The 25,409-nt window shown below is 39.9% G+C and overlaps 2 protein-coding genes, 1 long non-coding RNA gene and 2 other non-coding genes across 5 annotated transcripts in view; 4 read left to right on the top strand and 1 right to left on the bottom strand.

Annotated features, from left to right (window-relative positions):
- Positions 1-25,409, top strand: part of LOC115484325 (zinc finger protein 239-like) — an 822,389-nt gene that overhangs the window by 302,384 nt on the left and 494,596 nt on the right. The window lies entirely within an intron of this gene.
- Positions 9,692-14,497, bottom strand: LOC127061086 (uncharacterized). Its single transcript, XR_007780537.1, has 3 exons — positions 14,252-14,497; positions 10,321-10,435; positions 9,692-9,723 (listed from the first exon to the last, which is right to left on the bottom strand). It is a non-coding gene; the product is annotated as an uncharacterized LOC127061086 (long non-coding RNA).
- On the top strand, positions 14,634-17,650 carry LOC108963315 (cytochrome c oxidase subunit 7C, mitochondrial). The gene is made up of 3 exons (XM_030237259.2): positions 14,634-14,803; positions 16,488-16,633; positions 17,564-17,650. The coding sequence occupies exons 1-2, from the start codon at positions 14,729-14,731 to the stop codon at positions 16,602-16,604; spliced, it is 192 nt and encodes a 63-aa protein (XP_030093119.1). The 5' UTR covers positions 14,634-14,728; the 3' UTR covers positions 16,605-16,633; positions 17,564-17,650.
- LOC115485165 (small nucleolar RNA Z39) lies at positions 15,690-15,752 on the top strand. The gene has a single exon (XR_003945904.1). It is a non-coding gene; the product is annotated as a small nucleolar RNA Z39 (small nucleolar RNA).
- Positions 16,938-16,998, top strand: LOC115485171 (small nucleolar RNA Z39). Its single transcript, XR_003945910.2, has one exon. It is a non-coding gene; the product is annotated as a small nucleolar RNA Z39 (small nucleolar RNA).

Below are 25,409 nucleotides of genomic sequence, written 5' to 3'. Positions count from 1 at the left end.
AGAGGGAAACAATACACAATAATTTATTTTTAAGAATGTCAGGAATGACAGTGCACTTTAATTTTTTATCCATCCCAAATTATATCTGAGCCAAATACTTCATTTTAAGTGTCCCGTTAAATGTTTTCAAAGGCCTTGTTCTATGTGTTCATGAAATAACTCACTATTTTTTAGCTTTCAGAAATGGTAATTGCTGTAAATCTTGCAAATTAGCATGAATAGTACCAGCAAGACACTCCGTTAAAATTCATCTACGTTGTTGCTGGAATATTTATTAGGTACTAAAATATTTAAAGGAAACCTACAACTACTACAATTCAAATTTCATTTCACCTAAGAAAGCCTTTCTTACAGCACTTAATATTATTGTTTTGTCAGTGTATGAGAAAGTGCCTAATCCAACTACTATCTTGAGTGAGAAGACTTCTTTACATTAGGTGGCTGAATGAAACCATTATATTAGTGGATATTCCCTATTGTGTTTTATCAGTTTGCACAAGTAAATTGCAGTGCTCATTGTAGTAATTGACATTTCCAACATTTGCACACACAATAGAAATGTTAGCACCAATTATAAGCTAGTTGGGTCTTGATGGGTTGGTGACCTTCAGAGGTCCTTCAGCATGGATTTTCTCTGGCTGCTGCTGCAGCAGCTGGGGAGATCACCTCACCCATTTCCTCATTATGATCACCTCCTTTCCAGCATCCCTTTTGTGTCAGCATCTCCTAACTAGTAACAGTCCTACACGGGTACCTGATGCCTACTATTTAAATTTTTTAACATTCACCTCACTCCTTCCTCACTTCCCCCTTTGCCTCTTGGAAAGCTCATTTGTATTCCCTGCTCCAGCTGATGGTGGCAGGAGCTGAGGTTTTCAGCTGGTGCTGCACAGACCAGAGACCAATTCCTTCACATGCTAAAAGACATTACTATGTAAAGGTCAAGCCTCACAAACTGCATTCTTCCTCCTTTATGAGAAACTGACTTGAGAAAACAGCTCCATATACAGACATGACCTCTTCTGTTGGTCCTTGAAATCAATATATAAGCCTAGGAAATGGAAGGAACTAGCAGAACTTGGCTAGCTACAAAGAAAATATTAACATAATATCTATTATTCTGTGGCTCTGTAGCTATTTGCAGTTGGTATAGGAGCAAAACTTACTGAAAACAGAGCAGACTGAAGATAACACACATAAAAACTTCTCTTGTCTAGAATGAGTAGCAATTCCAACTCACAATGAAATGAGCACCTCACACATTTTCAGGGGCAAGAAAATGGTATAAGCATTTTGCAGACAAAATAATCACACTGCCCATCTTTTGTGGAAAGGCAAAAACATATATTTTTAAGAGACAATATGCCATTTTATAAGACATTCCTCTTTAAATTATTTGCACAATCCTTATCATTTTGGTGTTTGATTAAAAAAACAACCCACAAAAACTAACAAATAAATAAAAAACAACCAGTACAACAAAACTCCAAATAGAAACTCAACTGAGAGTCCTGTTGTTATACATGTATTACTACTTCTCAGGGAAGAACAGCTCTCAAAACCCTCTGGCAGCCATAAGCTGCCATGGGATGGTCCACAAGATCTTTGTACTTGCCCTGAAGGTCCTGGTGGAAGTCTGTTCTCTTCTGGTTGTCACGGCTGTGAAGCAGAGACATTTTTACAGGCCTTAAAAATAAGTAATCTTGAACAAAAATGGAACTCAGCCAAACTAAAGGAGATCCTGTCATGTAACATTCATCTTTCATTTCTTCCCTGTAAAGGTAAGAAGAGGCCAGAAGGCATGAAGTCACTGATTCTGAGATTCTCTGCTCTGTAAAACACTCATGCACGATTTCATGGCAAACAATATAAAGCACCAGTGGGAAAGTCTGGGTGAGATATTTAAAACATTTTCCCAGGGAATTTCTCTAGCTTCAGTTTCAGCAAAGGAATATCTTCATATAAAGAAAGATTCTGACAGGAAATATCCAAGTTGCTTTCCTAGCCGCTTATGTTTTTATAGCTGTACCCAAACACAGTGTATATATACAGTATCTATACATGTTTATATACACACCCAACAGCATCTAATTTATCATTCCCTCACACATGAATATAAGATGTTCCTTCTGCTTTCTCATGCTTCCTGATCTATCTTTTGAATTGTTTCATAACATTCCCATGCCCAGAACCACTCCAGGCAGATGTGGACAACTACTATCACCATACTGAGGCTGAAGCCAAGTGAGACAGGCTCCCCATCAGGATCAGAAGCAGGAAACCAACCCACTCCTTTTGCCATGGAGTAAGGGAGAAATGTATTCTGCAGCAGAGATACAGATTCCTGACCTACACAAAAACCCCAAGGCTTAGACCAAATTCACTGAAAGAGCAGTAAAAACCTTAAAACTGCAGTTACAGCCAAGCAGTGACCAGCTTACACACACACACAGCAAGCTTAGGGAAAAAAATTGACAGGTTATTCCTCACTGGATCAAGTTTATTCTAATATATCAGTCAGTAATAAAGGATATAATTTCCAGGGCTCAAATTAAAGTAGTCCCAGACATCACCCTGAAACTACCAAGGAGAATTTATAGAATCTGACTCTGATGGTTAAACTGATTGGTAGTCAAATTTCAGAACAATCCTGGTCCTAATGAAATCAATGCAAAATTGTTATTTTGAAGGTTTCTGGTACTTTTAAGTTTTAGATTAGTTCTGTGAGATCTAACTCTTTATACAACATTGTATAAGAACTCTACACTCTTCAGGAGCTATCACATTTTCCTGTAGCACAATGTTCTGAGACAAGAAGATTATAAAAGCAAAATATTCCATGGTAAAAAAGGGGTTTTTTTTGTTACTTATGTCTTTATTCATTTTGTGTGCCTCTGTAATGATAGCTCAGGTTGTGCACAGCAGAACTTGTGGTAAGCACAAGTCTCATGTCAATATTATCTCACAAATTCCCTGTCCCTTTGGAAGTCCTGAAGTTAGGGTACTTACACTGAATAACCAGGACATAGCTTTGCTGTCAGACTATCATGACCATCAAAAAAACTCCTCATAAGCCCTTGCACCATGCCAAATACAACCTGTAAGATCTCTCTTTACATGCACTCAGATAAAAGATTGACTTTTCCTCCTTCTCTAGAAGCAGATCCAATGACTAGAAACAAGAAAAATTCATTTTCTTCTAATAACCTAACATTTTAGTTTCCTCAGTGAAATGAACAAGGTTATAAAATGTCTGTATCCAAACAGAAATAGCCAGCAACCCTAACACACTGCTTAGAGAAACTGTCATGGGATTTTCAAATTTTTTTATTTACAATTTCTCTGGAAAAAAGAATGACTACAATACATTGTTGAGGGCAGTTTTTACTTAGAGGAAGGACTAATACATATTAGGAAAGGCACTAAACAGCAGCATAGCCCTCCTTGCACCCACGTTTTCTGTAAAATTCTTGTGGACAAATGCTGGATAATCTCTGCAACAGTGATTTTGACAAGAGTTTCTTCCAAAGACCACACAGCCACAGGCACAAGACCAAGAAAAACAGTAGGATCATTCTTCTTGTCGATCAAAGAGAATTAAATTAGTATAGACAGGACCTGCTGCTGACCCCTTCAGATCTAAATCACAGATTACATTCAGATTTGGACTTTGTCTCACAACTCATCTTTCTTTGCTTGCCATAAATTCAAGCATAACTTGGAAAATGCCCTATATTTTAGCTTTATGTGGAATGAACATGATTCTCAAGGAACGCCTCCTAAGGCTAAAGCTACTGTGGGACTCCTGAGCAAGTGATTTAACATCTCCTTTAAAGTACAAGGCTATGTAATCTTCTTTGGTGATCAGCTGATTTGAAGCCAGGCCTAGCTCTCAAAGAACAGTTGTGTAATCTTGGCTACAACTTCTGAAAAAAAAATGCTAAATTGTCCTAAAATGCCTTCGTAAAGCCCATAAAGTAAATTAGGGAGGTAGATTTGCAAAGAATGTTAGGGTTGTTAAGAATAGTTAACAGAGATTTCAAGAGAACAAGGTCCTGCACAAAATATTCTGTCAAAAAAAAAAATTAAGGACTAAAACTATCTTAAGTGTACATTGTCATCATCACATGTATGACATGGACATGTAGGATATATAATGTATCACATAACTAACACTAGTATGCCTCTGCACAATTCATCCAGGACAACAATTTGCTGCTTGAATGTTTTACTGAAAGAAGAGAATGACAGATGTGAAAACATATGCATCCTCTCAACAAATATAATAGTCTCAGTAGGAGGCAAAAGAATAAACATCACACAAGGCAGAGTAAATACAAACTGAAAGTGTTTATTATCTTGTCACTTCTAATTCCAAGAGATTTAACAGATATTTCCTTGTAACATTCACATGCCCTTTGGAAACTGCGATGACAGAACGATGTGTTACTGACTTCCTTTTATCAAGACACCAAATCAGATGCATCAGATGAAAACATGGGCTCACTTGTAAAGCCAATCCCAGTTTTGGATGCCCTTCAGCACAGACTGGAGCACAATCCAGTATCATGCACTTGAACCCCAAAGAGCCTTGCTGAATACAGTAGCACAGAACACAAAGCTGATGCTGTTATCTCATGGATATGACATCAAATCCCCCATATCTTTTTTCACTGGTCATCTACCTTTTCCCAAATATCCTTTCTTGATGTATTTGCTTCCAGCTCCAGCCCTCTGCTTCCTTCCAACTTTGTCTCCAAATCACTGTTTGTGGTACTTGCTGGGTCCCCAAGACAAAGGAAAATTGAGATTCTGACTCCATGTTCTTAGAAGGCTAATATGTTATGTTATGTCATGTGTTATGTCATGTGTTATGTCATGTGTTATGTCATGTTATGTCATGTTATGTGTTATGTCATGTTATGTGTTATGTCATGTGTTATGTCATGTGTTATGTCATGTGTTATGTCATGTTATGTCATGTTATGTCATGTATGTTGTGCTATGTCATGTGTTGTCATGTGTTATGTCATGTTATGCCATGTTATGTCATGTTATGTCATGTATGTTGTGTTATGTCATGTGTTATGTCATGTGTTATGTCATGTGTTATGTCATGTTATGTCATGTGTTATGTCATGTGTTATGTCATGTGTTATGTCATGTGTTATGTCATGTTATGTTATGTCATGTGTTATGTCATGTGTTATGTCATGTGTTATGTCATGTGTTATGTCATGTTATGCCATGTTATGTCATGTTATGTCATGTATGTTGTGTTATGTCATGTGTTATGTGATGTGTTATGTCATGTGTTATGTCATGTGTTATGTCATGTGTTATGTTATGTGTATGTCATGTCATATCATGTCATGTCATGTCATGTCATGTTATGTTATGTCATAGAATGCTATACTAAAACTATACTAAAGAACAGAGAAAGGATACAGACAGAAGGTTACAAAGAATGATCATGAAAGCTCATGACTGCTGCCAGAGTCGCGACACAGCTGGCTGTGATTGGTCATTAAGTAAAAACAATTCACATGAAACCAATCAAACATGCACCTGTTGGATAAACAATCTCCAGACCACATTCCAAAGCAGCAAAACAGGGAGAAGCAATCAGATATTTATTGTTTTCATTCTTCTCTGAGGCTTCTCAGCTTCCTAGGAGAAGAAATACTGGTGAAGGGATTTTTCCAAAAATATGACAGTGACAATTGTTCATGCATCAAATACTCAAGAGATGGAAATGCAATTTAAGGCAATCCTGTAAAACATCAACAGATTAAAAGGCCTCAAGGGATCTGCCAAGAAAGCCTAGAAAGAGACTTCAGATTTGAGGAAAAAGAATAAGTAGCAGAACAACTTCTGGCTCTTGTGATATGACTTGCAAGTATTTTCCAAGAAAGAAATAAATTTTTGGAAAGAAATACCAGAAATACAGAGCAGAGGCAAGAACTGGGATGAAGTTGTGGCATGCACCCTCAGTCTCAAGAGACAAGAAGCTTCAGTGTTCTCATCCTACATGTGCCAATTCTCACACTTTAGACATAATCTAGGAGAAAGTGTGATTGGTGACAAAAATTTTGTATGAGAAGTTGACATGTGACATTATGCATGTAAGTAAAAGCTCTGGGAGAAGTGAGTTTCTTAGAGAAACTTTGTGTATTTGCCCCATACTCCTACAGCCTGTCCCTGAATTCTCACTCACAGAGCTGAAGCTTCAAGAATGAATCCATTAATCTGAAAAACTTTTTCAAAAGAATTTCTACAAGCAGTATCAAGCAAGACTCAGCAACAGGTACCCAGCCATGTGATTGTCCTTCCAAAACAAAAGCATCATTCCCTGCAGAAATTCATGTCCCTGCTCCCTGTTCTGAGGAACCATAAGGGAACACATTTACCTGGATTTAACTGTGCTATGTGCTACCAGAACAGTAGGAAACAAGTAAGTACAACGGGCCATCAATCTGCTCAGTTTTGTGTCATTTCAAATAAGAATTAGCCATTTATAATCTTAATTTCTAATTAAGATAAGCAATAAATAACCCTTGATTCAACCTGGGTAGGTTTAGGCAAATGACATTTTTCTGTTTCACGTTTCCATTACTTCAGCCTGGTTATTTTCAAAGACAAGAACCACTTGCTCTACAATAACATGACACTCTTGAGCTGAATTAAACATGCTGTATTCTTGCAAAGTTAGCTATTTTTACACTTGAATAGTCAAAGCAAAAATTGGCAGTATCATACAGCTCTAGTCAGGAGTCAAGTTTCCAACTGTGAAATGAAATTCTGTGAAGCAATTGAGTATGTGCAGTAGGACAAAAAAAATTCCACTGCTATCCCCATGCCTAGTTGATAATGATTTCGTTTTATAAAATGGAATTCCTTTTATAAATGTATTGAATTGCCATTTATAAAATGAACTATTTTAAAGGAGAGAGCTGGGTCCCAGTGACAAGCTGCTGAAGTTATCAAATTCTACAGGGAAGGTTTTGCACACATCTCTTCAAGACATAGAACAAGACAAAGATGAGACATGAAAAAAAAGATAACCTTTTGAGCAAAAGAAATTGTTCAAGGTATTTGATAAATACATCAAACATCTGATAAAGTTTGGAGCCACAGAGGATTAAAAATGACAGTAAGTCCACCTAATATGAGTGTGTTTCTCCAGACATTTAAGGGGATTTTTTAAATCTCAGGAACAAATATTAAGCTGATAAAAAATACTTTTTAAAATGTTCAAGTAAAGCTCTGAATAAGGATTTTGGAGTTAGGTGATTTGAGAGGAGCCAAAAGGAGTTCAGGAAAGTCAAGGTCATGATTTCCAAGGTAAGGAAGGCAAATGTAAATTTTCCTAACACAGGCTGGCTATTTCAGGACTTTAATCTGCAGCCCTCCACTTCCAAAACCTTGCCACATAAATCTGATATGGCAGGAAATTCTCCCATGGTGCCTCAGAGTGAACCAAACAAACAGTATTGGTTTGTAAAAATCCAGTTTTAGACAGAGAAGGAGAGCACACACATGGCACATTCCAGCACAGGAACCTACACACTATCAAAATCCAGCTTATGTTCCACTAAAATGTTTGCATATGTCAAAGAAGCACATCCACAGACAAACTATGTGGAAAAAATTTGAGATTCCCATTTGGGAAAATAGTGGTAACTCAGCATTTGCAGTTGGCAGCTTGGCACAAACTTTGTTTTGGATACTTAGTAACCTATAGGAAGGCAGTAGCAGCAAACATTTTGAAAATGCCACTTTCCAAAATAAACATTCTGGGTATCCCATTTTGAGAGTTTATCAGTAAAATATTTTCTCCTACTCATTTGACTGGCAAAACTAGACCCTAGATTTTCTAGCAGAGTGACCTTGTTAGTGTGTATCATGAAGATGATGTGAGTGATCATCACTATCACTTAATTTAAGTTCATATTTAAAGTGAATGAGTTAGTGCAGCCTGAATTACATAGAAAATAGATAACAAAGTCCAAGACTAAATATTCACTGCACTTACAGCATGCCTGAGTTCTGACACAAAAAGTGTCTGTGCTTTGGCAGACCTTAGCTCTTTGTTGACCTCATAAACAAGCGGATAATGATACACAATGAATATAAACTACAGGCACCAGCAGATTTCACATTCAACATTTCAAACTGTTAATATTTCATCATAATGATCACTGATAGGTGACACACTATATTTCACCAGAATATTACAAAAACATTCTGAAAAACTAAGTCTGGAGAAGAAATCAGTGAACAGGTCACTGGAACTGAACTGACAGGCGCATGTGTAAATAAAACAGTTTAGCTAGACTGAACTGAATGGTACTAATGAATCAAAATATCATAAGAAATGTTCGTAGTTTCCTGTCATGTATTTGCCAGAGGGTGAAATATTATCCAGTTCCCACAGGACCTGTGGATGCATCTCATCAGGTCCCATGAACTCGTGCACCTTCAGGTACTTTCAGCAACTTCAGAAGCTCCAGCTTTGAACTCTAAGAACTAAGATGATAAATCATTTTTATATCCTCACTGACGTCAAAATTGAAATTACACTATTTCACCTCTTGTCAACACTGTCTGTGTACGGTACCTGAGAATGGATTGCAAAAACATCAGTTACTGTTCTTTCATCATGGTAAGTCAGCAGTAACCACACTTCCAGGCATCCTTGTTGTGAAAGACACAGTTAAAAGCTGTTGTCACAAGTGAATTTCTAGTCTAACAACATATTAACAAGAAAAATTACAGCAATACTTGCTTGGCAGCTAAACCATCTGCCATAATTAGAGAAACTAATAGTACAGAGAGCTTGCGCTTAGGCCAACTAGAAGTTGCTGGAAAACATCAGTCCAGAAAGTATACTGTGAAAGTACTTAAAACAGTAATAAACAGAGGTGTAATTACATAGTACAATAAGTTATAGAGGAACACAAATTGATCTTCAAAAGTTAAAAGTAATTGTTTGCATAAAAACTACCTAAGAAAAAAGCATTCCTCCCTCCACCTTTATTTCTCTCTAACTGTTGTATTTCTTTTGGCATTGTCTCACAGAAACCCTCAGCACTGGGAATCTCCCAAAGCATGCCTGCAATGACTGGTAAAAAAAAAAAAACCAAAAACCAAAACATTTACCATACTAGGCAAATGCTCCTCCATTTTTGGTTCTTATGCTTGGTCATTCCTTTTCATAGAAATTACAGTAATTTGGTATCTTAGCATACAACTTTACAAGATATACATTTGCACACGTTGTCTACACAAAAAAGCCCTTTCCAATTCATTGTACATCAACTGCTTGACTTGGTAGTTTGAGTGTAATTTATTCTTTTAAATTGTAAAAAAAAAAAACAAACCCTGGGTAGATTAAACACCTGCTTCAAAACTCAGCAGCCTGAGTTTAATTTATGGGTTAGCCCGATATGTCAAAAATTTTAGCCTATTTAAAGAATACATTTCTCTAGGAAACATTCCCAATATCTAGCATGGCTTTGGAAGCAAATAACACCTTGTTGACAACACTGATTCTATTAAATGGCGCTCTACCCCTCAGCATTTTTTTTTCCAAAATTAAGGGACAAAAAAAATTGATCCCTTTTTTTTTTTAATTAAGCTCCATTTTTAATTTCTTTTTAAGACACATGCAAGTCTTTCATTTACCTCAGTCACGGTGAAAATATGTATAGCTGTGAACATCTGGAAACAAGGTAGAAGTGGAAAACATTATAAATAATAGTTTTACAAATAATACAGGTATATGAATATATTAAAAAGAAGGAAAAAGACATCATATGTGACAAGTATGTCAATCATAGATATCATATGTATATTAGAATAACTGTATTTGGAGGGCTCTTTTTTACTCCCAAGTTTTGAACCACACACAGTCCTCTGGAAGGGGAAGCCAACAAGATTTTTAAAAAAGCCAAAAAAAACCCCCAAACTTTTCAAACTATAGAAAGAATAAGCATAAATAGGGCAGACAAATTAGGGAATTTATTTTTTTGCTTTTACCACCAAGTAAACTGAGTATTGCACCTGCAAGGACAAATGGTGATTTCAGGGTTCCTAAGATATTCCTACACAAAAAGATCTCCTTCAAGCACAAGCTTTAGCAACCAAGCAATGGCTACTACAATGAGATAGTTTAAAATGCAAGTAATTATAACACTCCTTGCTGTAATTGAAAATCAACTGTCTTGGTGTCTGTGATAAAAATACAGAGCTTTGCATAGTCCATTTTAGAGAAAGACAAGAATACAAAATCAATAAAGCAAAGTGGCTCTTACTCACTGTGCAAGTGCAAGTGCAAGTCCTTGTGCACCCTCTGGAATAGGGCCTGGGTAACCAACCTTCCCTTACATATTTTAAACAGTCTTTTGGGAGATTTCATTAATGCTGCAAAAGACTAATGAAAAAAAGTAATTCTGTGAGGATAAAATATTATTGTTTTGCACTTATTTCAGCTGCTGAAATACTGATAGTACATACAAATGAGATCTGCTTCCATAAGGAATCGCTTACAGGAAGGGGCAATTTTGGAACTATTTCACATAATGTAAAGATAAATTTATCTAGATACCTTGCCAAAACTGTGATTTTGTCCCTATGCACATCTAGCTCAGCTGCTTTCATGAGTAACACTCAATCTATAAATTTGTGCTCAACTTTTCATAGTACCTGTGCTTTTCACTAAAAAAATGACACCAATAAGCAGAGACACAGCAAAGTTCCTACAGCACTTTTCTTTTCATAATGGCTTAAAAGTATGAATTATACAGGTACTGTGTTACTTCCCCCCACAATCCTAATGGCAAACCAAATGATACAACCAGAGTTAACAGGCAAAATCTGGATGCACAGGTCCACTTTTTGATTTAAAACAGATACAAAAATAACAGTATTTTAATTCAGGTTGAGAGTAGTAACTTCAGCTGCATATGTTAACTGTTATGTTAGCATGTTAACTGTAAAAGGTTAAAAATTCCACTTATACAGTTTTAAAGACAATTTGTGGAGTGGTGGCTGACAAAAGGACAACAGCAGATCATCAGGAAGATGACTGCAGCTAAAGATATTACAGTACGAAACAAAACTTCCAACTATTTTATTCGCTTGTTTATAACATATCATGATATACTGAAATCTTCTTAAGTAATACTTTAATACCTTCCACCTTATCTTGAATATCATCATGAATGATCCTGGGAAATAAGATTAATAACTGCACTAGGCATTAGCAGTATCTGGGGCTTGCGAAAGAGTTTTATTTGTCTCACGTGATAATTTTCTCATGCCCCAACACCAAACAATATAGATGTATTCTGCAGTAAAGCTGTAGTTGGACAAGCTCTTTCTGCCAATACAAACTGATGTTGCTGCCAAGAAAAGCACTAATTCCATGCATCCATTTCCACCTTTTTAATGCTACAACTCTTTCACACCTTTCTGTGGGCCAGCTGAGCCTCTGTGCCACTACACCCTGAACTGGGTCTGTGAGGTGATCCAGTCCAAAGAACAGCTGGGGGAGAAAACTGCCCTTTGAACTGTGCCCTGAAAAAATATTTTCAATGCATATTTACATTTGAAAGTAACTCAGTGGCACACCTTAAGGAAGGCTTGCCCATTTGGAAGCTTGACTGGTTTTAACAAATATAAGGGAAGAACAAAAGATGCTCCTTCTCCAAGCAGACTTCTCCAATGCCATCCTTTTGCTTTCAATGTCTGCAACAAATCTCTAACTGCTTCCAAAGGACAATTTCTTTCACTACTCTGCTTCACTTGCCTGAGACTTATGTGGGTTTTCTGAAATCAAGGCAATGAATTCAGAAATTAACCGAAAGTTTTGCTAAAAACCATATAATTAATATCCATTATAGAATGTCTCTCCAGCTTCTATTCACCCTTTCCCTTTTATTACTTAGAATTTAATGTCCGCTTAATCTTATGGTTAATACCTGACCTTATGACTGAAGGGAGGTTAATTCCTAAATGGAATGCTAGACAAAACAATATATTGTGTCAGCAAAAACAGAGGATAATTTCTATAGGAAAACAATGTTTTTATGTCACCAATGAGTTATTTTGTCTCCTGAGCCCTCTGTCCATGACACAAACAAACCAGTTTAGGGCGTTTATGCTATTAAAAACCTTTTGTGAAGTACACACATCTGAACTTGACCATACACAATTTCAGCATTTAAAAACAGCTGTTTACTTAACAATAAAGAGGATTTTAAAAGGCAGTATGACTTTTATCTTGGTTCCCTCACTGTACCTCAGTGATTGGCAGTTTCAACCCCCAAAATCTGGCCCTGTTTATCTTGTAAACCATACACTAATCTTTCTGTGCTTCTTTCTTCCATCAAGACCATAAAAGATAGATCCTGTGCATTACTTTCTTTAGCTACCTGCGATTTTTTTCTCATTTGTATTTTTTGGTGTCAAGATCAAGTAGAGAAACATTTTTTGTGGGGAAAAGTGAGTAAGAAAGCAGTACCTGAAAGAACTCATCACCAAATCATATTCACAGCAGCAAAATGAAATTATTGAAGGGGAAAAACATAACCTGGCAAAAAGTAATAGGTTTTTAAAGGTAATAGGTTTTTCTTCCTTCTTTTAAAGGAAGAAAAAACTGTAGACTTTATAAAAGATGCATGTGAACAAGCAGCCTAAACCCAAAGATTCACAGATTTAAAAGCTGGGAGGTACCAGTATAATCACACATTCTGATCCCATGCATGGCCCAGGCCAGGGAATTTCACCCAGTAATTAATTCTCTAATTCCCACAGTTTGTGTGTGAGTTAGAGTGCCTTTTTACAAAGGCACACAGTGCATCTCCTGTAATAATATGCCCTGCTACCTGATGAGCCTCAGCAGAATTAAGGTACTTCGTATTTCTAACACTTTAGAAGATATCTTTCATTTCTTTGCCAAAATTCCAATCAAGGCCATACTCTAAACTCCTCCCCCGTGGCTTTCTGGGGCTGGTGAGCACTTACTTTGTATCAGTTTACGCTTTAAAGGAGAACAGATTTGAGTGCTCAGCTCTATTTCTCCAGCTGTAAAACAACTCTAGATATCTACCACTCTCTAATCATATTTACCTAGAGAACCCCGCTTCTGCCTACAAAGAAAACATCTGCGGAGCATCAAGGATTAAACTGCTGCTGGTAATGCAACTGTGTAACAGGAATCTTTATGCCTCCCTTCAGCATCTCCTCTGCAGCAACACTATAAAATCCAGGAGAAGAGCTACATTAAAACAAGAACATTTGTTATAAAGATGATAAAGCAGATTGCAGAGCACTATCATGCCATAAATTCCAATTAGAAAATGCTCGAGAAAGGGGGAGCAGGGGGGAGAAGAGGCCTGGCTGCCTGAGCAGCAATGGAACTGAGCAAGAATAGGAAAGCATCTTTCAATACACCTCAGAATTAGAAAATAGAGGGGGGAAAAAAGTACTGCAAACTCTGACAAATAAATAGAAAAGTCTAGTTAGACACAGGGGAAAAAAATTTAAAACAACTAGCTAGAATAGTCACAAGTAGATTCACAAGTACTGACAAAATGTGTCCTAGGGTTCTATATGAGCTGTTAGTGGTCAAGGATCACCAACTAATGTAATTTAGCCTTACTTTTCAAACTCATTTTCATCTTTTTTTATTCAGGCGTTACTTTGGTGACCACAAAAATACTAGGGTTTTGTCCTTTTACAGTACACAAAAACACAGAAAGGATATGAAAAAAAAAAAAAATTTGCCTCCTTGCAACACTGAGATGGCACCAAACTTCTTTTCCTGAAAAGTTTGTCTTCAAAATAATCCACGTAAAAAACAGATTGAGACTACCAATACTGGAAGCAATTCTGTTACTCCTTTGGCAAACATGAAGAGTGCTGGGGGTCTTTCTTTTCCTTCACATTATAAAGTTTAAATAGGCCGCAATATAGTAACTGAAGTTAGTGATATCATATAAACAAGCCATGTACCACCATCCGTCATGAGCGAGAGGAACCCTTAAAAAAAAAAGGGGGGGCATGGAGTGACAGAAAGGGGAATGGATGCAGACTAGATGGCAGGGCTGGCTGGGATCTTGGCACTGAGGAATTGTTCCCTGGCAGGGTGGGCAGGCCCTGGCACAGAGTGCCCAGACCAGCTGGGGCTGCCCCGGGATCCCTGGCAGTGCCCCAGGCCAGGTTGGACATTAGAGCTCGGAGTCACCTGGGATGGTGGGAGGTGTCCCTGCCCGTAGGGGGCGGGGAGCGTAGAACCGGATGAGCTTTAAGGTCCTTCCCATTATAAGGTCCATTCCTTAAGGTCCTTCCTTACTGCACTTTTCATCCATTTAGCGGGATCCATGACCTGTACATTAAAAGCGGTCCAGCACAGCTGGCGAGACGCAGCTAACCCCCAGCCCCCCTCAGCCCCGCTCCCGCCATTTCCCACCGCCCCTCAGCTGCCACAAAATGTCAGCGGGACCGAGCGGGACTCCCTCCCCCACTCCGGGGAGCGCGCGCGGGGCTCGACCAACCGCAGGCCGCCGTTTGGCACCACGTGACCAGCCAGGAACTACAACTCCCGTCATGCCCACAGGGCTCCCTTCCTACTTCCCGGTTCCGGTTCCGGCTCCCGTCAGCCGCGCCACCCTGAGGAAGGTCGCGCCGGGCGGACGAGTGGCCGCTGTCTCCTGTTTCTATCATGCTGTCCGCCGGTGTCCGCCGCTTCGCCGCCTCCGCCATCCGCCGCAGCCATGTTGAGGAGGGACCCGGGAAGGTGGGCAGCAGCGTTCTGGCTTGCTGAAGGTCGCAGGGTGGGGGTTGGTGGCTGCCCTGTGTCTGACTGTGGTGTATGGGCTTTGGGGTGGCGCGGTGAGGCCGGTACAGGCACAGCAGCGCACATTGGAATTAACAGTAGAGGACATTCTCCTCCTTTTAATGCTTTTATTAAAGTGATCAGCTCGAAGATGAGGGTTTGAGCAGATCCGCGGAGTTCTGCCGCCGCTCCCAGCAGTGAATCAGAAGAGGATTTGCAGCTCTGTCCCCAAGGGGGCAGGGCCGAGAGTCCTGTCCTCGCAAGGCAGTGGGGTGTACCCAGGGTTTCTCGGTCTGGGTTATCAGTCCACCGTGTGCTGGGTCTGACTGGCATCGTTTGTAGTTAGGGCGAGGAGTGACCGAGGTTTTCAAGTGTCTCTTCCAGCTTCGGACTTCAGCCCTGCTGCCCAGACACTACTCTGACCTTTTAATTCTGTTTCGGCTCGTCTCTTTTGGGGTATTTTCCAGGATTTGGTAAAGGTCCTGTTCCAAGGTAGTCTGGGTTTGGGGGAAATTTGCATGTCTCCTGAGATGCAAATATCCCCCTCTCCTCTCACCGTCCGAGGGGGGGGGTGTTGTCATCCTCCTGGCAGCAGGCCAGGGTGGTGCTGAAATAAACAAGAATCTTCTACAATAGAGAGTCAAATGACGATACTTAAGGATACTTAACTGGCGGTTACAACATTTCCCTAACAAAGAACTCCTGGCCAACGGTCAACTCTCAGATCAACTCAAAAACTCCTCTGCTGCTCCTTTTCTCAGGAAAAAAAAAAAAAGTAACCTTTTTTTTTTTTTTGTTCATAACACAGATCGTGTGGTGGCGGACCCTAGCGCCCTTCCCTGCGGTGGTACAGATGATGAGCATGGCGGTATGAGGGGTAACAATGATGCTGTAAACGCTTTCTGATGTACCTGGCCCGTTTTCTCAAGCCTTCGGTCTAAAGGCCTAATTTTACGTGCGTAAGTGATACGAGGAAATTCTTCACGGTGAAGGCAATGAAATACCAGAACACTCGGGGGGCTGTAGGTGTGTATCCTCAGGAGCTTTTATAATTGACTGCATGAGACCTGCAGCAAACTGGCCTCACCTTGGGCAGGACGGAGAGGAGAAGAGGGGATGAAGTGACCTCCAGAGGTCACGTGCAGGCTGTAATCATGGAGTGTTTGGGTGGGAAGGGACCTTAAAGATGGTTTTATTCCACCCCCTGCCATGGGCAGGAACACCTCCCACCATCCCAGGCTGCTCCAAGTCCCAGTGTCCAACCTGGCCTGGGACACTGCCAGGGATCCAGGGGCAGCCCCAGCTGTTCTGGACACCCTCTGCCAGAGCCTCAGCACCCTCACAGGAAATAATTTCTTTCTAGTACCCAGCTAAAATCTCTATCTTTCAGTTAGAATATGTTCTTTCTTATCCTGTTACTATAATTCTCCATGGAGAGTATGTCTCCAAATTCCCTGTAGGTACCCTTCAGATAGTGGAAGGTTTTTTCTTACCCTAAATACTGTGGTTCTTTCCTTGAGAAATACTGAAAATTATTTGAAACTGCCTATTTGTTTTGTTCTGAGATTCTTACCACTTTTAAATGGGTTTAAAAGGAATTAACACATTGTTTGCAAAGGCTAAAACTGTCTTTTTTTCCCTCCAGAACCTCCCATTCTCTGTGGACAACAAGTGGAAGCTGCTGGCGATGATGTGTGTGTTCTTTGGGAGTGGATTTGGTGCCCCTTTCTTCATAGTCAGACACCAGCTCCTGAAGAAATGAAGGGGACAGGCTGCAGCTGCACTAGCTGGGTAACTGCTTTTATTGGATTTCGTAGCACAGGGGAATGCAGGGAGCCTGACCTGCTCAGAATTTTACAGTTCTCAGCCCTTTGCAGCCCAGGTGCTGCAGTGTTGTGGTTGGGAGTATCATAATAATAGCTGAGACAGTCAGCAGGTGGAAGTTTGTGTCCCAGAGCTGCTGCACTCGGTGGTTTGTGACCTTTGCCTCCCCAGAGGCCACTCCTCTCTGCCTGCAGCTCCTGGCTGTGACCAAAACCATGTCTGCTTCCTCCCCTGAGGTGGTGGAAAGGTGCAGCTGGTGAGGGAGTCACTGGCACGCGTGATGTGACACAACAGGGTGAGAAACTGTGATGCTGTAAACGCTTTCTGATGTGCCAGAGAAAGCTCAGGGGAAAATTACATTTTCTTGAACCTGTATCAAAACAGTCTCGCCATCTACATCATTCACAGGTTACTGTCCAGTTAAGGTAAAGTCATTAACAGAAATTAATTTGTGCTTGCTGATGATCCTAACAAAGCCTCAGACATGACTCAGACTGTGCAACCATGCCACTTCAGTTTATCCTAAGGGGATTCCTCTCTGGAAGTACCTAGTATTGTCTGTCCTCTGAGAAACTAAACATTTTTCAGGAGCTTCAGTGACCCAGATAGTTATTGAGAAGAAATAACAATCCTCGTTGGAATCTCATAATTGGAACAAATGGAGTAGTTCCTTTGCTAGTTGGATGTTTATTCCACCCTTGACTGAGGAGAAAACCAAAATCAGCACATTTGTATTGCAGTTGGGCATTTAGAACTGTGGGGTTTCATGCCAGCCGAGGCCTCTGATGCAAAACCAGACAGTGGAGGAAGCAAAGTCCTCAAATAAATCAAAAGTTCAAATTAAAACATATGTTTATTACAGGGCTCTTAAGTTTCTTCAATTTCTTTTTCTTGCAGAGATGAAGTCTTCTGCACAGCATCGTTCAATGGGGATATGATAGCTGCAACCCGTGCCGGATGTCTCTAAATAAAATCTTAAACCCCAAGGCCTTGGGCTGTGTCTTTTGTGAAACTCTGAAGTGCTTTTGGCAGCTGGTGTGTACGGAGCCCCTTCTAATCGCAGTGTATTGCCATTAAATTAAACACTTAATTGTCATCATGAATAAGAACAGAGGGTGGGGAAAACCACATTTCAGAACAGGGATTGGGCTGAACTTCTTTTACTGCTCAGAATAATGACCTGGGACAGTGGATAGCAGTGGGTATCCTGTCACTATAATCCGTGCTGCAGAATTTTTAACTTCAGTGAGGATTTTCTGTGGCCTTTCTTCCAGGCTCAGTAGTTCTGAAGAGCTGCTGTTCCCTGATCTCTGTAGCATCAGCTCTGAGCAGGGACTTGGGCTCTGCCCTGAAGGTTTTGTGAGGCTTCAGGCTCAGGGGGGTGACATGGGTGGAAAATAAATACTGTTAGTGTTCTGTAGTTACCAGAACTGAACCTGCTGCAGATTTCCAGGTGTTTGGAAGGAACTGATGGCTTTCTCTTGGTACTTTTTATTTGTGAACCTTTCTGGTTTGCTTTTTCCCCCCACTCAAACACCCTCCTGCTACAGCACAGTGCATTTAATGTGGCTTGAAGCATCAGAATCTGCATAGTGAGCAAAATTTTGAATTCTTTTCTTGCCACTCTAACCTGTGTGCATGCCAGTTTCTCATCAAACTCCCTCAGCAGAAGTATGTGGGAGTTGTAACACACTGCTCGTAGCAGAGCAGCTCCTGGGTGCCACAGTTCTGTCATCACCGGTGACTCTAAAGTGCTGATGACTGTTCCCCCTTACTCTAGAATCCCTGGTTGTCACTTTTCATAATTCTATTTCTCTAAAATAGCTAGTTTTATTTATAAGGCTATCTGAAAACTTATTTCTAACTCCACTTCTCTCTCAACAAAATCTTACTCTATAACATTTCTAAGTATTTCTTTCTCTATCAATCCATTTGCCGCACCTAATGTTTTTGGAAAGAGCACACATCACCTCTGAAGGTCCCCCCTGAGGGAGAGGCCAGCCAGTTCCTTCACTGTGCTCAAGACAAGGTCCCCTTTCTGAATGCCACCCCCTTCTCTTGTGGCTTTCAAAGATACTTTTCAACACGGGATGATGAAACTCAGCAATTTTTTTTTGGATGAAATGGTATATACTTGAGAAGTGTTCTAAAACTGTAATCGTCTCTTCTCACAGTGTTGTTACCCTGATGGATCATCACATTCAGGAACAGAAAGCTCCTGAGGGCTCCTAGTTATGAGATGTCTAAATCCTGACTGTTTCCAAACCTGCCACCAGCTTGGGTAAATAAATCACTGATGTGGAGTGCAGTACCTGTAACCTTTCCTCTGCTGATTTTACATGGTATCCATGGCTGAGGGGATGGAGGAGCTGAGCCTCCTCTGTGCTGCCACCCCCCCTCATAACCTCAGTTTTTGTGTGCCAGTACAAGTCATGAAGAAACGGAACAGCATCAGCCCTGCTCTGTGTGAGGGCTGACTAAACATTTCATGTTAGTCTTAAACTGATAAACCTGTGCTTGTGGTGTGATAATTTCATTTACAAAGAAAACGTGGTGCAGTTTTGTAGCCTTCACTAATGCAGTCAGTAAATTCAAGGTTCCTTGAGTGTAGGAAGTTGTTAATTTGTATTTTTGATAAAACAACCTGCACACTGTGAGTTAGAAAATGAGGACTTGTGTTCTCCACTCATGGCAAGCTCTGTTACTCCTGCTGTGATTAGTCCCTTTAGAACTGGGTTGTTCCCTTACATGAGGCACTCAGGCAGTTTTCAGAAGCTTTTGAGTCCCAACAATTACCAAGTCCGTAAGTTCCCTGCCTGACTTAAGTAATTGGTTCCCTTAGGATTTCAGAGGTTTTCACTCCTGCAGCAGAAATACATTAATAGATCTGTGCTGCTCTTTCTGTTAATGCAAAATGGGGCACTCTGCATTCTACCCAAGGGCATTTTTTACTTCTAGATTATCTCTGATTTCATCACTGCTCAGTAAAGCAAAGTCTGGAAAGCATTATTTTGGCTGCCTGAGTGGAAAATACAGGTTGTCATTGAGAGAGATGTGGCTCCTGTCAGTAGTAACAGGTGTTTGATTGTGTTTTAATTTCACAGAGGCCCAACTCCAAATGGCATTTTTTTTCTTTGCACTTATGAGAAGATCACTGCATTCAGCCAACACTTCCCCAACCATACTTATTTATTTGTTTATTAATTAACCTGCCCATTTTTTTCCATTTACTCCCCAAATTTACCTTGGTCTTAATCTTTTGTAGTTTACCCATTCCATGGTTTATTGTTTTAAGCCCTCCTAGTCCATTGTTTCTTTACTGACTGCTGAAGAGATGAGCCACAGAAACTCAGATTTTCTTTTTTTCCTCACCTCATTTTCTCATTTTGCAATTTTCCCACCACAGATTGGAAATACCCAGCCCTGAGTGATTCTAGAGACAGATGTGTCACTATAAATATATATGAATGAACTGATATTTAATGGTATTAAGAGGGATGGATCAGATTCATTAAAGCCCACGAGCTGCAGAATTAAGTTCTTCAAAAACATAACAGTGTGTCCCATCACACTCAGATATATGATAGTCTGTGTACCCAATGAAATATTTATTTTAAAATAGCTTTTTGAGTTCCTTTTAGGGCACCTTGACTTGGTAGAAGATAAATCAGTTGAGGATAAGCAAAAAGCAGTATGTAAGTGGTGCTCCTCTGTCATTAAAATTGCATGAAGGAAACAAGGCAGTGGTTAAAGGACCTCTGGGAAATAACACATCTGTGTGAATGATTGTATTTTTTTGCTTGCCAGATGCCAATTTTGAGGAAAATCATTAATGATCCCTGATTTTTTTCCAATTTCCCTGTTATAATTTTCACCTTCATGTTTTCTGGTTTGGCCCAAACTCGAAACCTCTCTGTTTTGCTTCCAGAGAGCTTCTCAGCTTACCACTTTAATTATGTCAGATATAGTATTCGAGCAGTTTCTGAATTAAATCTGAGCAGATGTGAATTAGATGTCGTTATGCTTTAATATTTTGGATGTTTTCAGTTTGTGGGTCTTCTTTTCTTACTCTGGAATGCTCCTTATTCCAGGGGGACAAGTCTGGAAGGGCTTGGGTTTAATTACATTGAATGGGGTATTTTGATTTGGTGCAAATGAATACATTATTTTTCAAACCAAATTATTCTAGAATTTCTGTTCAGCAATTAATTTGACAGTGTATCCTTTTCATATCCACTCCTCACAAAGCAATGGGAATTTGATTTTTCTTTTTTTTTTTTTTTCTCTCCAGAGAACAGAAATTTCAATTCTTGTTCAGCTGGGCTTTGAAGCATCTGGTTTTAATCCATGTTGGGCTTGGATGAGCCCCACTTCTGAATTATTGTGGGTAACCTTGCTTAATTGATCTAAGTACAACAGAAACCTGGACTAAGTTTTTTCTTCCTTTAAGTTGTGACACCTTTACAGAGGTGTTGCCCTGTACAGCAATTAAGAGTGTGAGTTACTTATGAAAATTGCTTTAAGATCCTTTTACTGCTAATTAAAAAGTAGGGGGAAAATTAAAAATATTTTCTAATATAAGTTGTCCGCCACTCTTTTCTTGTTTCTTTCTAGCCTGAGATTTTTATTTCTGTCTGAACATGAAACAATTTAGAGGCTTATAAACAATTAGGACTTGAGGATGAAAATATGAAAGTAGAACTTAGTATTGCATGGGCTAGCACATTCAAACTATTTTTATCCTTTAAAGGCAAAGATTATCCATACATTGCAATTCATACTTTGGTTTAGTTTTCAGTGCAGGAACATTTGGGGTTTTTTTTAATTAACAGAATTATTACATAGAAAGAAGGGCATGAAAGAAAAAAAAAATTGCTGCTTCCATGAAAAAGAAAGTAGTTGTTCTCAATTTCATGATCAAGAAAGTAAAGTTATATAAAGGTCAAACAATACACCCAATAGGGGATATCAGAGCTGGGACACAATATCCAGTGCTGTAAAAATATTCCTGCCTGTTGCCACCTCAGTGGAGTCCATCAAACAGCTATGAGAACCTTCTTGTATTTGTAATTTTAATGTGTGAAAATACACATTAGGATAGAAACAGGGCAAAACAGTATCTGAGTTACTTAATTGGAAGTTGGAATGTGTATCAGAGGAGCACAATAACACAGTGATTTATTGGTAAAAGGGTCGTAATTACATCTTCAATTATCCTCCCCCCCCCCCACAAAAAAAAAAAGTTGAAAAATGAGGAGGAATAGTGCAAGTTTAGGATATCTATTACTGAAAAAAACCACTTTGGAGTAGCACAGAGTGGCTTGTGGCAGGTCAAGAGGGAAAGACAATGACTGTGAGACCCTCTGTGGTGCAATTAATCCTTGTTTCAATTAAAACATAAAGGTGGGCTCTGCCCCCTGCCCTCTCCATGGGTTTTCCAGAGGCAGCCCCTCCTGCAAACACCGAGCGCCCGCCCGGTTCCTGTTTGCTCTGCTTGCACAGGGAAGATAAATGTTAGTTGCTCTCTGGGATGATATGCTCAATAAGTTTGACTTGAATTTAAATGAGTATAAAATAATAGTATTTGCCGGAATTAATGTGATCCACTGTTCCATTTTCTCCTTTGGTATTCCATGAATAACATTAAGTTCTTTTCTGTGGTTGCACCACCTTTTTCCATTAGCCATGTAGAGCGTGCACTCTTTGAAAAATGTCACTGTATAAATAGTGTTGCTGAGAACCTGAGTAAGGCATAGCCAGCAACAAAATGTGGAAATGTACCTTGCTGGTGGGAAAAAAAAAAAAGAGTGTAAAAATCATGTATGTGTATAAATGTATATAAAAAGTCTTACAAGTGATGGAAGGATGGAGATGAGAGGGAAGAGTGTGGTCTGAGGTTTGGTTTCTTTTTTGTAAAACGTTGGTTGCACCACTAAAATTCATAGCTCTCAAGAGTTCTTTAGACTAAGTTTAACCAAAAAAAAAAATCAAAACACATCTCTGTAATTCTGGATTAAATGTAGTTTTGTAAAGACCAGAAGTTCTCTTCCTCAAGGGAGAAAAAACCTGCTAGCCAAATTTGATATTTGGCTAAATGGGGCTTTGCTGTGAACCAAAGCTATTTCCTGAAACAGTGCCAGAATGGGCTGTTGGGGGAGCAAACACAAACATAAATATACAGGCCATTACTCTGAGTGAGAAATCCTTTTTGCTTGCCTCCATGAGCCATCCAGGTAATTGAAAGTGAAAACTGGAGAAGATGTGCCTCCCTAAAGAAGACCCATCTCTCCAAGACCTTGTTTTCTGACAGCCCGGAGCAGATTTGGGGAACAGCTAATTGGAAACTTTTCTGGAAATGTGCACACCCCTGTGCTCCAAATCCATGCTGTCACTTCTCTTCCCTGTTTGTTTCTCCTCGTCGTGGTGCTGTCCTCTGAATCCAATTCTGCAGAGAATTGTTTTCAGCCAAAGAGCAGGAGCTCAGTTGTTAACTCAGTGCTGTCTCAACCCACTGCCAGGAGCTGTGCCTCCTTGTAGCTCATTTGGGAATATTTTAGTGCTGGCTTTATGAAGCTGGGCGTGGAAGGGATGGGGTTTTTTGGAGGGGCCAGGGGGAAAGCTGGCAACCCCTAAGCAAGGTCCTTATCCTGATATTCTGGAGTGGCAGCACAAATGGGGAGGAGTTCTGGAAATACCTGCATAATTCAAATTGTTAGGCACAGCTGAAGTTCCTCTGCCCACTTCATAATCCAAAAGCAGCGTGTGGGCACCTGACAGCCTACCTGCAGTACAGCTGAAGTGGCTGAAGGTGTGACTTCAAAGTTACCTAAATTTTATTTAATTCTCTGTTTGACACTGCTTTGAAGTTAGAGCAACACAGCAGCAGTTCAATTGGAATGTACCTCTGAAATCAAACTATGTAAAACAATTTGCCAGCTACTCTAATCCTAAGTAGGTCAGCAAAACCTAAGTGAGTAAGACTTTAGATAAGTCTAAGTTTATTCAAGTTATTTTTCCTGCTATGTAGGTAACCCCAAGACTGGGAAATGCAAAGCCCAGAGAGCCAGGCAGAGCATCAGCACCAGGACAGGACCAAGCACAAGGACAGGGCTCAGACCCCCATGTTTTAATGGGGTGTTGGATTCCATAACTTTTCCTTACAGAGAGCCCATAAAATTGATAGCCAGCCTAATTTCACATGAAAGAAGACTGGAATTCCAGCACTTGCTCAAATGCATGTTAAAATACAATTGCATATAATTATTATTTTTTATTTACTAGAGCGCTAACTCAGGCTCATTCTTGTTGGATTATGTTCTTTTTTGACTTAGAGATGGGGTAATTGAGAGGTATTTTAAAAACTTTTATTCCATTTTCAGCCTCATGAGAAGGGTGTAGATGAGACAATAGTGATGTTATAATTCACACTATTACAATTAGAAGTCAACTGTTTCTTAATTACAGTACACTAAAAGCATTTCTTGGCCTAACAGCTTTTGCCACACCATACTGCAAATGCTTTAAAGTCAATAATCTAAAATTACCCCTCATGGGTCTTAATATAATGCATCTTTTATAGTTTTGTTTCTCCAAAGTATCTAGTCTTATTTGTAAGATCATCCTTTGAAACTTGTTTCTATTTCCATTTCTCTTTCAACAATGTCTGTCCTATTCCATGGCATTTCTAAGTTAACATTTCTTATCTCAAAGTTTACATACAGATATGTATGAAACTGTGTGAACCTTCTGTCAAGTTCTGAGAATTTTCTCCAGCTCCATTTCCCACAATTCTCTCCCAGTAAAATTCCACAACCACCCCTCCTATGCCATAAACAACTCCTGAAAAGTGGAATAGCTCAGCAGGTGGCTCTGAGAGCACGCCCTCACCAGAGCAGCTCAAACTGTGTGGATTAAAATAACACCCCTGGGAAGCCACCACAGATCACCTGAAACTGAGCCTGGGCCTCTCATCTTCTGCAAACAGCTCACCTGGATGGAAGGTGACCACACTCCTCTAAATTGAGATACCACTCCAGCAGCCCTGTGAGCACCCTTTAAATCAGGTCACGCAGGAGAGGGAATAACCACAGGTTCTGCCATGAAAATGGCATTATTGCCAGAGACACGCTCTAAAAGATGTTCCCTGAAATTGCAGGAGAGGAAAAACACAATATGTAATCAGGGACTGAAAACGGTCGTTTATTAAAAGCCCCCAGCAATTTTCGTGTGAGATTGCTAAATGAAACCTTTGTTCTCCCTTAGGAATCAATGACCTTTGAAAAATTAGTGACCAAACAGAAATAGAAGACAATTCAAGGTAAGTCTATTGACAAAAAGAGGAAAAAGAACCAAGGGTTCAAACTCTCTCGCTGAAGGTGAAATAGGAGGGGGCTGCTGGGTGAGAGGCACTAAGTGAAGGTTAAAATGTCTCACATCTGCAGCAAATCACAGTTAGGAAAATCTGCCCACCAAAGGGTGTTTGGCCACCTGCCAGGGGCATAAAACTGGGGAGAAAAACCTAAATTCACCCAGGTATCTCTCCTTTGAGAGAAATAATTCTCCCAGGTATTTCTCCTTTGAGTTGTGCCAGGTGGGGTCAGAGGATCAGGGTTTTAAACCCCAAACACACACAAGAGAGGGAGAACATTTTTTGGTAGCTGTGTGCAACAAAAAAGAAATGGATATTGTTTCATTTTCCTGAATAAACATAAATCAGGATTCCCATCTACACTTTAAATTCTGC

The sequence above is a fragment of the Serinus canaria genome, chromosome Z, assembly GCF_022539315.1.
Source record: "Serinus canaria isolate serCan28SL12 chromosome Z, serCan2020, whole genome shotgun sequence".
NCBI lineage: Eukaryota > Metazoa > Chordata > Aves > Passeriformes > Fringillidae > Serinus > Serinus canaria.
This window is presented reverse-complemented; position numbering and strand designations above follow the sequence as displayed.